Source organism: Hippoglossus hippoglossus, chromosome 16, assembly GCF_009819705.1.
Source record: "Hippoglossus hippoglossus isolate fHipHip1 chromosome 16, fHipHip1.pri, whole genome shotgun sequence".
NCBI classification, from domain to species: Eukaryota; Metazoa; Chordata; class Actinopteri; order Pleuronectiformes; family Pleuronectidae; genus Hippoglossus; species Hippoglossus hippoglossus.
Window position 1 is genome coordinate 17,279,307 of NC_047166.1, and position 15,439 is coordinate 17,294,745.

The 15,439-nt window shown below is 42.3% G+C and overlaps 1 protein-coding gene across 9 annotated transcripts in view; it reads left to right on the top strand.

Annotated features, from left to right (window-relative positions):
* triob (trio Rho guanine nucleotide exchange factor b) overlaps positions 1-15,439 on the top strand; it is a 113,181-nt gene that overhangs the window by 72,624 nt on the left and 25,118 nt on the right. For 7 of the 9 annotated variants that reach the window (XM_034610717.1, XM_034610708.1, XM_034610710.1 and 4 more), the window contains 19 exons: positions 759-878; positions 1,813-1,911; positions 2,033-2,125; positions 2,384-2,533; positions 2,673-2,787; positions 2,977-3,092; positions 5,445-5,567; positions 5,922-6,116; positions 6,529-6,644; positions 7,608-7,674; positions 7,960-8,069; positions 8,233-8,302; positions 8,893-8,982; positions 9,144-9,236; positions 9,373-9,484; positions 9,894-10,084; positions 10,672-10,773; positions 11,866-12,005; positions 12,266-12,368. In XM_034610717.1, the coding sequence (XP_034466608.1) occupies positions 759-878; positions 1,813-1,911; positions 2,033-2,125; positions 2,384-2,533; positions 2,673-2,787; positions 2,977-3,092; positions 5,445-5,567; positions 5,922-6,116; positions 6,529-6,644; positions 7,608-7,674; positions 7,960-8,069; positions 8,233-8,302; positions 8,893-8,982; positions 9,144-9,236; positions 9,373-9,484; positions 9,894-10,084; positions 10,672-10,773; positions 11,866-12,005; positions 12,266-12,368 (2,205 nt within the window). The remainder of the gene's footprint in view (positions 1-758; positions 879-1,812; positions 1,912-2,032; positions 2,126-2,383; positions 2,534-2,672; positions 2,788-2,976; positions 3,093-5,444; positions 5,568-5,921; positions 6,117-6,528; positions 6,645-7,607; positions 7,675-7,959; positions 8,070-8,232; positions 8,303-8,892; positions 8,983-9,143; positions 9,237-9,372; positions 9,485-9,893; positions 10,085-10,671; positions 10,774-11,865; positions 12,006-12,265; positions 12,369-15,439) is intronic. The other 2 variants (XM_034610709.1, XM_034610711.1) reach the window with 1 other exon arrangement.

Below are 15,439 nucleotides of genomic sequence, written 5' to 3' on the forward strand. Positions count from 1 at the left end.
CATTCAAGCCCCACGTTGGGAAGCGGCTGAACAACACGAGTCAGAGTGGGGTTGCATCATCACTTTTATAGCTGAGCTTCAGTTGCACCTCTGCCCGTCGCCCACACAACAGATGTGCTTTGCTGAGTCAGAGACAGAGAGAGAGAGAGAGAGAGGTGTCTTTGAGAGAGTACCGTTTGGCGAGAAGTAGGCCAGCAAAACAATGAACAAATGGGATTTTGTGTGTGTGTGTGTGTGTGTGTGTGTGTGTGTGTGTGTGTGTGTGTGTGTGTGTGTGTGTGTGTGTGTGTGTGTGTGTGTGTGTGTGTGTGTGTGTGTGTGTGTGTGTGTGTGTGTGTGTGTGTGTGTGTGTGTGTGTGCAGCAGGGGTGTGGTAGCTAAAGAGATTATTTACAGAGGGGAGAAATGTGTGCATGCAAGGTGAGATTTGAAGAGAGTGCAGGGATTGAAATGGGGACAGAGTGAGGATGCAAGCGAATGAGGAGCTTTAGCGGATGAAAAGGCAATGAAGAAAGTTTATCATAAGAGAAAGATTAAGGACCAAAAAGTCGGGCCACATGGAGCAAGATTTCCTAAGAGTTGATGAGGCAAAGATGCAAAATAAGGGTGAGAAATTTGAATCTCACATTTCTTGAGTTCGATTAATCAAGAGGTTTTCTGCACATAAGTACTGCAACTAAGTCTGGTCATTTAAAAAAAAAAAATGAAGAAGGTGTAATAACAAATTGCTTTGCCTGTTTGTGTGTGTGTGTGTTGTAGGTGCTGGGTTGGATCCGTAATGGAGAGTCCATGCTGAACGCCGGCCTGATCACCGCCAGCTCGTTGCAAGAAGCCGAGCAGCTGCAAAAGGAACACGAACAATTCCAACATGCAATAGAGGTAAAATACAAAAGAGTAATATGTTTCCTATTTTTCATCTTCTTCCTTGTCATCATGTTTCCTCTTTTCCCCACTTTTGCACCGGGGCGTCCTCGTTGCCCTTCTGCCTTCAACCTTTCTAAAAACTACTCAGGTTCACGTCTGCGTGCACCTCCTCCTCCTCTTATCACAAGTCGCACATGAAATGGAATTATGAATAACTTATATCTCTACCTCTCTCTTTCTTCACTCTCTCTGCTTACCTTTCTCCTTTATTCCCTCTCTCTCTTTAACCATGGATTATGCAGGGTGCATTTTCTTTGAACTCTATCAAGCCTTAGCTCATTTGCAATGCAGGCCTGTGCCTGACCTACTTCTACACAGCTCACATGTACACACGTTCAGAAGAAGGCTGTGTCTATGATTATTACACACGTGAGACTGGAACTGAAACACATAAGCCATAACTGCAGTCTCTGAAAGTTAAGGGATGTGGGAATTTTGTCCTCGACCGTACCTTGCAGGTGCAGGAGCCATAAAGAAATATGTCAGGTTACCATTATCAAAAGTGACAGGAAATACCTCATTCCTCCTGTATCTCCGTCTGCTCTCCTTCCCTCAAGTGCTCCGAGTCCTGCAAGGATCAAAAGACTTATTCTCAGACTAACCGCTTTGACAGACCACAAAATGTACCAGTCCTATTTTCTTTCAACCCCTTCTCTCATTTCCTTTCCTGAATGCTCCCCTCGGGCCAATCTTTGACACAGCTCTAATCAGACTCTACCTTTATTTATTTAGCTTTTCCTCTCTTGCTCCCTGCTCCTCCACTCTGTGCCAAAAACTGCAGGGGCAACTGGAAGCTGGGATCATATTTTCCAAGCAATCATTATGAATTAGAGATTCGTATAGCTCTTGAATTTCATTGTTGTTTTTCTCTACTTTAACCCCCGTGCAGAAAACCCATCAGAGTGCACTGCAGGTCCAGCAGAAGGCCGAGGCCTTGCTCCAGGCCAACCACTACGACATGGATATGATCAGAGACTGTGCAGAAAAGGTAGAGCTCTCCTAACATGTTACACATCGTTAACTGTAAACAAGAATATCATTGTTATTCATTGCTTTTTTTATTAAAGTGGTAAGTGGAAAATTGATTTGCTTTGTTTTTACCTTTGAAGGTTGCAGATCATTGGCAGCAGCTGATGCTGAAGATGGAGGACAGACTCAAGCTGGTTAATGCTTCTGTGGCCTTCTACAAGACCTCTGAGCAGGTGTGTGGGAGTTAGGGCCACCAACTCATATGTGCTCCAGTGTGTTAGACAATCTTGAATCCGAGTGAGTTAGAGCAGAAATGCTGAAATAAATTATGGGAATTACTCTTCCCACTTTTCAGCATTAGTGGACCTGGAACTCTGTGTCAGAGCACGATTAAAAGGAACGATTCTCAAGGATGTGCAGGCGCAAAGGTTGCTTGAAGGTTAATGTTTCATCTCGCAGTAGTTTTATGCACCGTGTCATCACCGTCTCAGGTGTGCAGTGTGCTGGAGAGCCTTGAGCAGGAGTACAAGAGAGAAGAAGACTGGTGCGGTGGTGCTGATAAACTGGGCCCCAACAGCGACTCCGACCACGTCACTCCCATGATCAGCAAACATCTGGAGCAGAAGGAGGCCTTCCTCAAGGTGAGAGAGATGATGGTATTGCACAGTAAGAGTATAAACAGTAAAAACAACCTATTTACATTAAGAATGTTGTATCTCTCAGAGGGACGATGCTGTTGACACTGTAAATGACGTCTGTTCTCCTTCTGCACACATACAGGCCTGTACGTTAGCCAGACGTAACGCTGATGTCTTCTTGAAGTACCTGCACAGAAACGGTGTCAACATGCCCGGCATGTTGTCCCACGTCAAAGCTCCAGAGACTCAGGTTAAGAGTAAGTAGACAAAGTATTAATAATAATCACCTTCCTCATTTCTGCAACTAATCATTGCAAAGATGTCAATTAGCTTATATTTTAATTTATTCACAGAATGATACGTTGAGCCATGAGTTCAGTATCTTCCTGTGTAATGCTGACGTACAGTGATAAACATCTGGAATGCATTCATTTATTTTCCATCAGATATCTTGAATGAGTTGCTGCAGAGAGAGAACAGAGTCCTGCACTTCTGGACCATGAGGAAGCGGAGACTGGACCAGTGTCAGCAATACGTGGTGTTTGAACGCAGCGCCAAACAGGTGTGTGTTTGAGTTTGTGTGTTTGTGTGTTCACTGGCAATGACAATGTTTACATGTGATCTGACTATTGACCTTATTCTGAATGAGACGTTATTTCGACTATGATGTTGACATGAGTTGCTGTCGATACTGTAAAATACTGTAAAAACTCATATAGTACGTTAAGCATCTGGAGCGCCACCTGGTGGCTGGCTGCAGTATTATCATAGACCCTGCCTCCTCTGTGTTAGTGGATGGGAGATGGACCAATCTAAAAAGTTTCTTGTCAAATACATTTTATGTAATTCTAATGTCAATAATGTTTGTTAAAGTGTTAATTTTCCCGGTAAGTTTGGTTTTAATTAGTTATTTCATACTATAAAAATGCAGTAAAACATCATGACTGACAGCTGAGACTGACTCGTGATTGGTTGAGCGCTTATATCGAGTGTATCAGGACCTTGCGATCGAAGCTCCATCCCCCAATCGATATTGGGCAGATGTTCACAACCAGGCTCTTTTAGCTTGGTTTCTGGATAGTGGGAGGAAATAGAGGCGCACCATCCATCGTTATATACTGTTTATAAATATCATTACTGCGAATTAGCTGTATTCATATCTACACAATGAGACTAAGATCAGAATACTGCACATGTCTTGGTTATTCTGAGTATGAATTTATTCAGATTAAGGTCATCAGAAAATGCTGTTCTCGTGTCTAATATTGACCATTCAGACTAGATCAGCACGTTTTTGTCATTGGATTCCCCTCACACAGATTCAGCGGAACTCGTCCTCTCCCTGTGAGATGATTGGATCGTCTTTGCCCGTCGACTTGTCTCAGTTAGAAAACAGCTGCAGCCTCCATCTCGCTTTGTCTCACCATTTTTAAATAATACATGCGGCCTGTGTTTCCTTGTTAATGATACATGTCACATATCCTGGAAGTGATGTAAGCTCGCAGACATGACAGCCTCAAATGACAGCCTCAAAGACACCTATCATTATGTGGCAATGTAAACACTGTGTGTATTACAGAGCACCGCTCAAACACTTGGCTCCAGCCTCTCGTTTTGCCCCCAGGCACTGCTGAAGATTTCAACCTCTGGGAGTTTGAGTGTAAAGCTTTGCTGTGTTTTAGAGGAGCAGAGGTTCTGAGCTTTAGGAGGATGAGAGGTCAAGTCATAAGAGCGCTCAATCTTTTTCAATCTAACAAGTGAGCAAGTTTAAATAACCCTGGAACAGCCAGGATCTCTTCTCGCTCCACAGACTGAGCTGACGTTGGTTGTGTTTTTTAATCACGACTGTGAGAAAATCTTTATTCATGAGATGAGATGAGTAAGTTAGAATCTGTGGCGCAATTCAATGTCTTTACCAGATCTGAAGCCGTTTAAATACAAGTCACATAGCTCCCTCTTGTGGTGTTTTTGTATATAGCACAGTGCAGGTACATAGCAATGCACAACCAATAACGTCAAATGACATCATAGGCAGCATGGACATGGGTATTTTAGGGAGATCTGTGTTTAATCTACTGAGACCAAATGTTTTCTGGTGTTACAGTTTGATTGGTTGTACAACCTGCAGGCCAAGATATAAACTACACAGACATTTGAAAAAATACAAAATAATTAAGACCTTTCAAAATTGAATGTTAGGAGTATATCAATCAGTCACACTTTATCTATATAGCACTTATTATACAAACAAAATATCCTCTATTCCCAGAGGAAACGGTATCTCATCAATTAAACAAAAAAATAACAAAAAAAAGAATGGAATCAAATAAATAGAAGTGAACAGAATGGAAATAATTAAAAGTTATACAAAAAGAAGGTAAAAATAATAATTCAAATGGTGAGAGGGAATAAGTAAAAAGAAAAGGGAAAATAATGGAATAAATTAAACTTCAAATGATAGGATATACCAAATAGTAAACTTAGCTAAGATATACATAAATACAACTGAAAGCCAGATTCAAAAGGATGTAAACATTTTGAGTTTAATGTTAAACTAATCTTATCTAATTTCTCTATCAATTCAAATTGATGGCAGTGATACCAGCCCTGAATTTCAATGAATATAATTATCATAAAGGTTTTATTCTTCTTTAGAGAAAGACACATTTTGATTATGGATCAGAACTAATTTATAGAAATGTTCCATTGAATATGGGTGGATGATGTGGATGATGTTGAGTTCATACAAACATGCATTAGCTTGAACATTATTGTTTTATATGAGATCCAGGTGCACTACAGCTGGTACCAGGTTGTCAGATTGTGGTAGTTATAAGAGACTCTCTCACATTGTGTAACTAAACTCCCTGTATAGTGTCAGTGTTCTCACTTGGGATTGGTTGTTCATCCTCAGGCCCTGGAGTGGATCCACGACACTGGGGAGTTTTACCTGTCCACACACATGTCCACTGGCTCCAGTATTCACCACACGCAGGAACTGCTGAAGGAGCACGAAGACTTCCAGATCACAGCAAAGGTGTGTGAGTGTATGTGGGTGTATGTGTGTGTCTGTGTTTTTAAACTTGCTTGTGGACCTCTGACTGTGAGGGCTTTATTGTTGCCTGTTGATCTGAGTGCGTGTTTGCACAGCGCTCCGCTGTGAGGCCCATTCCCTCGGCAGTGTATTGTCCTGACTCCCCTTTGCTGTGTCACTGTTATTGTGTTAGAGAACAAGCTTTTGTGTCCATCAAGCCACACACTGTTGCGTAACTCTCTCTCTCTTTCCCTCTGTCTCTCTCGTATCCACCTTTTCCTCCGGCGTCAGATCCACTCTGTGTCCAACTCTCTCCATCCGCTCGCTGAATTCAGATTTGTTTTTTTCTATTGACAGCAAACCAAAGAGAGGGTGAAGCTGTTGATCCAGCTGGCCGATGGGTTTTGTGACAAGGGCCACTCCCATGCCCTGGAGATAAAGAAATGGGTGTCCTCGGTGGACAAGCGCTACAGGGACTTCTCGCTCCGCATGGACAAATACCGAACCTGCCTGGAAACGGCGCTCGGCATTTCTTCTGACTCAAACAAGGCTGTGAGTACTAATAAAAATCAAAGAGGAGCACAGATCAGCTCTATTCTTTTTATTATGTTATGACAGATCTGTTCACATGCGTTGGCCCAGGTTATTGTAATTAGGCTTGAACCTTGGCTTCTAGATAAGTGCTACAATATCTTGTTTCATTTGATGAATGTTATTATACGAACTTCCCCTGGCTTTAATTTTATTGCAGTTTTAAGTGTGGAAGCTGCACCAGGTGTTCGAATGTACTATAGATACATAATGGAGACCTTCTATCAACACATCTTCTTTTTTAACTCCCAGCGGTTTATTTTAATAAGCTGGTGCTAAGTGAAATCCAATGCATCACAAGCCGGTGTGTTGACTGCTGAATGCCACGCCTGGTACGTGCCACACAATAGCCGCTGTCTCCCTGTGTTTGCAGAGTAAAGAGCTGCAGTTGGACATCATCCCAGCCAGTGCTCCGGGGTCAGAGGTCAAGTTGAGGGATGCTGCCCACGAACTCAACGAGGAGAAGAGGAAATCAGCGAGAAGGAAAGAGTAAGTCCAACGATCAGTTCATCTTTGTACGCTGATGACAACATGGTGATCAGTGAAACAGGTTCTCTATGGAGGCCTGTATCAAACCACCTGGATGAATAATTATAAAATAGTTGTTTCCAGCAAACGTATCAAAACATGTTAAATTTCACTTTCACGTTTCATCGCTGCAGCCGAGCTTTCACTTCAAATTGCTGGGCCTAATATGGCTTAATGTCAAATTAACCCACCAAACACAAGCACATCATCGTGAACACTGGATTCTTCAAATCTGATTAACGGTGTAAACAAACTGAGATGGAGTTTATAATTGATGTCAGAAGATCCAGAGCAGTAATGTGCTTTTATCCCAAAATCAGTGTTCCCGATGCTGTGAAGAATTTCGGAGGTAATTAGTTTGATAAGAGAGTTTACACAAGAGGGATTCTACAAATAGTCTGTAAAATATTCATCATATGTTCATAGTAGAGAGTGGCTCAGGCCGCATTTGAGCCCGACCAAGCCCGAAACAGGACTCACCCAGACCCAACCCAAAATTACAAGCACGTGCAGCATAAAAAATCTAAATGGGAACAATGTGACCAAACCCAATTATCATTTCAAAATGCTTGTCTGATCCCGGCCCGGCAGACCCCGATGGGCTGGGGTCGGGTATCCACACTCAGTTTATGAGCCATACAGGAGTTGTGATGCATCAACATGTAGCAACATGCACTGGATTTGTCTTAAATGTGTCTTATGTCAAAATAATGTATTTTTTAGATCATGATGTTTGATGATGATAGTTGTTTACATCACATTATGCTGTAAATATGTAGAACAAATGAAGAAACAGTAAAGTTGAGTGAAAGGCTTTACTGCTTCTACAGTCTCATCTTCAGGTACCAAAGTGAGACCTCAGATGAAACTAAAAAAAGCACTAAACCACTGTCTCGTCTCACAATGTGTCACCTGCCCTTTCAGGTTTATAATGGCTGAGCTGATTCAGACGGAGAAAACCTACGTCAGAGACCTGCGGGAATGTATGGATGTAAGTATTTAGTAACGTACCACACAAACACAAGACGCATATAATATTTTGTCAATTAACTGTGGAATAATGATTATTTAAAATCAGCTCTTTATCTCTAAATTAAATAAACATTTTCTTTTATTTTACACTTTTTTAGAACAGGATTGTTTGGGTTGCTCACAAAATCTGTAAATGATTAGTCAAGGTTTGCAATATGTGATGATCAGATGCTCTTACACTTGTAGGTATTTAATTAGCTGCTCTGGAATGTGTGTGTGTGTGTGTGTGTGTGTGTGTGTGTAGACATACCTGTGGGAGATGACCAGCGGTGTGGAGGAGATTCCTCCTGGTATCGTCAACAAAGAACACATCATCTTTGGGAACATGCAGGACCTCTACGAGTTTCACCACAAGTGAGTGGAGCAGTGAATTGTGGCGTCTTGTGTTTACCATTGTTTACATCACAGAGTTTAGCTCTTAATTACACATTTCAAATTGCATATTCAGTGTTTCAGGATTATAACTATACGACAGCCTCTAATTGTTCCAACCATAATTCATTCCGTCTCTAAACAGCATCTTCCTTAAGGAGTTGGAAAAGTATGAGCAGCTTCCGGAGGATGTCGGCCATTGTTTTGTGACTTGGGTACGAGATCTACAAGCTTTATGTTTTATATATATATATCAGTTCCTATTTGTGTTACTGAGCTGTGCTTGGGGAAACCTCAACTAATACCAAGTTGCATTGTTTTGATTGTTTTTTTGTGTGGGCGACACCCAGTGGCCGGATGTGTGCTGGTTGTCTGTCAACCCCATTCTTGTGAACACGATATCTCATGAACACTGTGAGAGAATCTTTTCAAATTTGGCACAAATGTTCACTTGGTCTCACTGATTAACTGATAAGATTTGGGTGGTCTAAGGTCAAAGGTCATGGTGGCCTCTTTAGAAAACATGCTTTGCCCTCTCGAACAGCCTTAAGAGAATTCCTTCAAATTTTGACCAGTATTTTGAAGTAAGTTCTGTGGTCAAAGATCACGGTGACCTCATATGGCTCCGCAAAAAAATATATGTAGGCTGAAACTGTACTGGTTGGTGGAGGCATACCACCAGAGGGCAGTAATTCTAGTTTCTTTGTTTTTTCATTCAATACCAAAACATATTACATAAGTTGTTCAGCATCCAAGACTCTTGATACATTGTGAGTAAAATACTGAAGCTGTTTCTTCTGCTCAGGCTGATAAGTTCCAGATGTATGTGAACTACTGTAAGAACAAGCCTGACTCCACTCAGCTCATCCTGGAGCACGCTGGACCCTACTTTGATGTAAGTCACTACCAGTACTGCTCGACGTGTGATGACGTGTGATGCTAGTTTTTAACTGAGTGATGTCTCACATTCTGTCATCTACACACCAGCAACAACAACAGCACAGAGAATTATCAAGTTTTCAATACTTTCAATGTCTGCCTTTTGATTTTTTACAGGAAATCCAGCAGAGGCATCGTCTTGCTAACTCCATCTCTTCTTACCTGATCAAACCAGTCCAGAGAATCACTAAGTACCAGCTTCTTCTCAAGGTACAACAGTGTGTATGAAGAAAACAAATCTGGTCCAACTGTATTAATTGTTGACATTGGAACTTCGCAGACCAACCGTGACAAAAAGGATTACTGTTATTAGGAATGTAACCTACTTTTTTTCATATTTCTGTAGGAGTTGCTGACATGTTGTGAGGAGGGAAAAGGTGAGATCAAGGATGGTCTTGAAGTGATGCTGAGCGTCCCCAAGAGAGCTAATGATGCCATGCACCTCTCTATGCTGGATGGTAGGCGCACACACACACACACACACACACACACACACACACACACACACACACACACACACACACACACACACACACACACACACACACACACACACACACACACACACACACACACACACACACACGCGCTCTTACGGACACCTGCCCTATAGATGGAAATCTACCACACCTGTACACTTGCTCACTGAGTTTGTCCTCGTCTGATGTTGCCTTTAATTAAACACCTTCTTTGTATTTGTGAATGGACTCCCGTCACTTTTTAATTCAGTCTTTCAGCACCAGTTACTCAGCTGTGAGTTACACATAACTAAACTCAGCTTCTCTCCATTCGACACCCACACACATGTTCATGCAGAGTGCACAGACTCAAAGGCCACTTACTTACTCTTTCACATTTCTGTTTCAGGCTTTGACGGAAACATTGACTCCCAGGGGGAGCTGATCCTCCAGGACTCCTTCCAGGTGTGGGATCCCAAGACTCTTATTCGTAAAGGTCGCGACCGACACCTCTTCCTGTTCGAGATGTCCTTGGTCTTCAGCAAAGAGGTCAAAGACTCCAACGGCCGCAGCAAATACCTCTTCAAGAGCAAGCTTTTTGTAAGTGATGCGCTCATTTATGGGCTCTTTGTCTTTTTGTTCAGATTACGACAGCTGAGAAGACAATAAATGTAGATGCACAAATGACCATGGCCAACCTGCTCCACGATGCAACACTCGCACAAACATAGCACGATGACATCAGATTATAGTTGGAGATCTCTGCGTCTTGTGGCAGCACAGGTTCCACATTACGCTTTCTTTAGTTCATATCAGGCTTTGGACTCAACCTCGGACCGAGTTGGAGCTGAAGGTGTGAACATAAAAATATGTTGTCTGATGAAAGTGAAGCGGGTCAGAAGATGTCAGCTGAGTAGGCGGTCCTTCATATGTGGCCCCAGCACTTTTGTGTTCACACAGTAATAACAATGAGTCCACGTGTCCCAGACCAACGCATTTGGGTGCATTCAGCTCAACATAGAGCTGACCACTTGTAATCGGATCACTCAGATGTTATGATGTTGATGATGACTGATGTTAATACCAGATCTAGACGGGTCTAGGTCCCACATTTCCTTTTTATATATGTAACATAGCATCATATTTTTGTTAATCTAAATTTTCGGACATGTTTTTCTCCTCCTCAGACGTCGGAGCTCGGCGTGACAGAACACGTGGAGGGAGACCCTTGTAAGTTTGCCCTGTGGGTGGGCAGGACCCCGACCTCAGACAACAAGATCGTCCTCAAGGTATCAAGATTCTGCAGATAAAGGGGTTCACTTTTTCGCCGCTGCTTTCTGAAGTTGAATTGCACGTAGAGAAGCGCATACCTCCACCAAGACCCAACAGACTCTTTAAATTGTCCCCCAAGTTGTACACACTAGATATCAGTGTTCTTAATATACCTGTTTCTTTTTTTTCTTTGAGATCTATGAATTATTCCATAGGAAATTGGTGAAAATGTAAAAAAATGTAGTGAGAACTGAGAACCAGAAAGGAACTTGAACGCTTCTTTGGGCATCGTACTCAAAATAAAATAGATCCTCACACGATTTCCCTTCTGTAGGAGCGGTCAGGTTTTTCACACATAAAGAGGAAGCGTCAACTCCATATATGTAGTCCACCCCCACTGAATCCTGCATAGTTCCCTCTGCTCAGCCAAGAAAGTTCAGTCCCTGTGGGAGGTTGGAGTGTTACTTTCTGCTACTTATTCACTCATCACACAGAAATATTACCATGGCCGCTTCACAAGCAGCTCGGTAGTTCTCACGTATTGAGTCAGGGGCAGTGCTTTATTCAGGGTGTGTGTAGATACTGCATGTGTTTGATTTGAGACTGACGGAGAAGAAGACAGGAAATTGTGTCTTATTACATAACCGTCGATGACCGGCTCAATACAACACAGCGCCTCGGCAGCCTTGATGCCGCTGGTTGCTAAGTGAAGCAGGAGGAGAAGACACAGACAGAGAGGGTAGTCACATGCTCAATACGGTGTTCATGCATCGCCTCAGTGACGTAAATAGACGCAAGGCCAACAATACATTTCCGTAGCGTCTGTGTGGAAGCCTAAGTGCGGCTGTTGTCGTCATTGTCTGAATACAGACGTGGGACTCGAGTACATGATTGCAGGGTTCAAAGCACTCGTATGGGATCAGACTGAATTATAATCACTAAAAGCAACCTGTTACTTTACCATAGGTCAACAATTGATTAATTCAAGCCGTGAACAGCTCAACTGCCAACACCATTTGCTGCTGAATTATATGTTCTGTCTGAGTAGAGATCTGGCTACACTGCTGTCTTGACAGACTTTGAGATTTAACACTGATCTTGTGTCCAAGTCTTCGAGTCTGGAGAACAAGCAGGACTGGATCAAACACATCCGGGAGGTGATCCAGGAGCGAACCGTGCACCTGCGTGGAGCTCTGAAGGAGCCCATCCACATCCCTAAAGCCACCACAGCTAAACATAAAGGCAGACGGTAAGATCTGGTTTGTGCTGTTCATAAGAGTAAATGTCAATAACGTTCTTTTATATGTGCAAAAAGTACAGTCATGATTTGGAAAGCAACAAACAAAACTAGAACTGCACCAAACAGCCCCTCTTCAATTCTGCACCGAATCTGTTATTCCTTTGGGGACAGTCCTCCAACTTTCAATTCAATAATTTATATATCCAGTAATAGGTTGATCAAATCTCATTGATTAATAATGGAATGGCTGTAATGATATTTCCTGCCAGCAGAGACGGGGAGGACCTGGACAGCCAGGGAGACGCCAGCAGCCAACCAGATACCATCTCCATTGCCTCACGTACATCGCAGAACACACTGGACAGTGACAAGGTAGGAAAACACACAAACACACACAGTCTCAATGCATAGGAGTCAGTTCACTCAGTTAATGTACGTCCACGTCGTGTCGTCACGCGGCGACACAATGTGGACGTACATAAACTGACATGAAGCTGCAGCCTGGGTAGATGCAAGCAACTCTCTGTAAGTTGTTTCATGTGAAACTGGTTTGTTTGTGTTAGGAGGAAGGCACAGTCCATCTGACAGAGATTTAAAGCAATGTGAGAGAGAGAGAGAGAGAGAGAGAGAGAGAGAGAGAGAGAGAGAAAAAAAAAAAACTATCTTATCTCACTGGGGACAGTCGGCCGTGGTTATATCTGGTAATAGCACCACAGAAGGCCTGTCCTCCTACGCTCAGTATGAGCAAGTGTAAAGCACAAACACATACACACACATTAAAAAGCCTCTTTATACTTTTATGTCATACTAATTATAAATGACAGTGGTGAGTTCTTAAATGAGGTCATTGTTTTCACACTTGATTTGGACTTTCCCCAGCTCAGCCTCAGCCTCATTCACTACTACTGTAATCAGGTAAATAAGAAAATTAGCTTAACGAACTTATTGTTGCTGTTTATTAATTAACTGTTGGCACAATAAGCTCTCCTCTGTGGTGGTTTCATGTGACATGACTCTGTGTGTCTATCACAGACACTAATTCATTAGTGATTGTTCCCTCCGTTTAGGACATGCTCGCATGCATAAACCATCAGAACACTCAATAATAACATGCAAATACAAACTTTGCTTTTCATCCTCACTTTTTCAATGCCTCTCTGTATCTCCCTCTCTGTGAGCCCTCTCATTCAGGAGGCAGTGACAGTGGTGTGTTTGTGTTGATATCGTGTGTGTGTGTGTGTGTTGATATCGTGTGTGTGTGTGTGTGTGTGTGTGTGTGTGTGTGTGTGTGTGTGTGTGTGTGTGTGTGTGTGTGTGTGTGTGTGTGTGTGTGTGTGTGTGTGTGTGTGTGTGTGTGTGTGTGTGTGTGTGCGTGTGTGTGCCAATGCCTTGACTTGTGTGTCAGCAGCTTCAGCCTCCCACGCTCTGTTCACAGAGGACTCTCGTCTGTATGCCAGACAGGAGAGCACAGCTTTGAGTCCACACAGCTATCGATCTCACTCTTTGCTTCGAGCGATCGGAAGAGTCGGGCGACCACAGCTTTATTTTTTCCTCAAAATCTTCGGTGTATCTTTTAGTTGTTGTTGCTGAATGGATTATAGTGAGATAAATTTAGGAAGCAGTTGTTTAAAGATGAGGATGGATTAACTGCACCGCTGCAGAGAAGAGACACCCAACAGGGGATCGTTTGAGCTTCAATAGCCTGATTGTTAGCACCCACAGAGGAGTGCTGTTGACTGGTTCAGTGGATGGCAGCGATTCTTCTACAAGCCTTGAGTTGTTCTAATGAATTAGGATTTTAATCACTTGGGACAGGATAGTGCATTTAAAAAATCTACAAATTTAACCTTATTTTCCGTTTAACTAGTGAGCATCTTCTTGTGGTGATTTAGGACATTAGTGAAAGTGCTCTGTAGAGTTTGCTCGCTCTTTTGGACTTTTCTTGCAATGAGGGAGTGGAGAGCGATGGACAGGCTGGAGGACAGGAGCTCAAATCCCATCTCTCAGCTCCTCAGCTCTCTGGCTTTGCCACACTACCAAAGGGTAGGTTGCTAATATGTGCTACATTATAAATTGCATAATTTACATTATTTTATGTAGAAGGAAAAAAAATATTAATGCAATCTATTTCAAAAATGCTAAACAGTAGAAATGTCAACAGTATAATGAAGGAACACTCTGTGGACGCATAAAATGGTGTAACTTTATGCTAAGTATAAATCTTTGATTATCAGTTGTTAAAATCGTGTTAATTAATCACCTGATGATTACAGTTATTTTTATTTTCTAACACAGAGTTGTTTATATGTTAGTTTTCACATTAACTGAAAATGCATCTTCATAATAACAATATATCTGTACTAGTAGCAAAGTCCTGATGATGAGTGACGATCTGAGGACTTGAAATTGAACTATTGGTCAGATGAACACCAGCAAAGAGGATTTATGGTATTAGTTTACATTTTCAATTATTAATTACAATAAATCCATTATTATTGTAACAATGTCACAGTGTCGACGTAATTTTTTTATTTTTTATTTGTACAACAAGAGAATATGTGCGTCCTCTGGTGTACTATGACAATGTTTTATCCTGTGAGCACTTCTTTAAGAGATTGAAGCATCAATAGCAACAGGCGACTGTATTCTCCATCTGCATTGAACAGAAATGTCTCACAGCAAAGTGACTAATTTCACCTCAGAAGAGTCGGATCGTCACGGTGACGTTTTCTTCTGCTGCGCTAGAATGAGTCACCGATCATCAGCGCATTTACACTTTGACTTTACAGCACTGCTTGAGTTAGCCAAGGATGTTGGGTGGACAAATTAGCTTTTTGTTCAGAGAGAATTCATTGTGTAATGTCAGAATTCATCTAAGTGAGTCATCATTATTCTTGTTGGCATTAGCTCATATTTCCATGCACTAATAGTGTCATAACTTGATGCAGGAGACATTTTACGTATGTCTGGTTTTCACATTTACAGTCGATAGCGGAGGTCAGAGAGATACAACACCAGCTTCACCTGGAGAGTGTGAATGCCCGACCTGACGCATCCTGACAGGTCGACGGGCTTTCAGTTCAAAGTTTTAAAATGATGTTCCTGTTCATGTTGGGCTTGGTTAGTTATCCCTAAGGTTTGTGGCCCGAGCCGCACTCTGTGGACCTGGGAGCTGGTAATCAGATCTGACTGGATGAGATCAAAATGAACAGTAGCTTTTTCTAATTCAGTGTTTCAGTTTTAAACAAGGCTGCACACTGGCTGCATCTACTTTAACGACTGGAGGCTCCTCTCATGGAAAGTTGAGCTTCTCAGTTAGTTCATCAGCACACTAATCACAGTTTATCACACAGACACATCCATTGTCTATACTGCCTCTCCTTTGAGGGTCACAGGGAGGAGCTGGAGCCAATCCCAGCTGACACTGGGCGAGAATCGAGGTA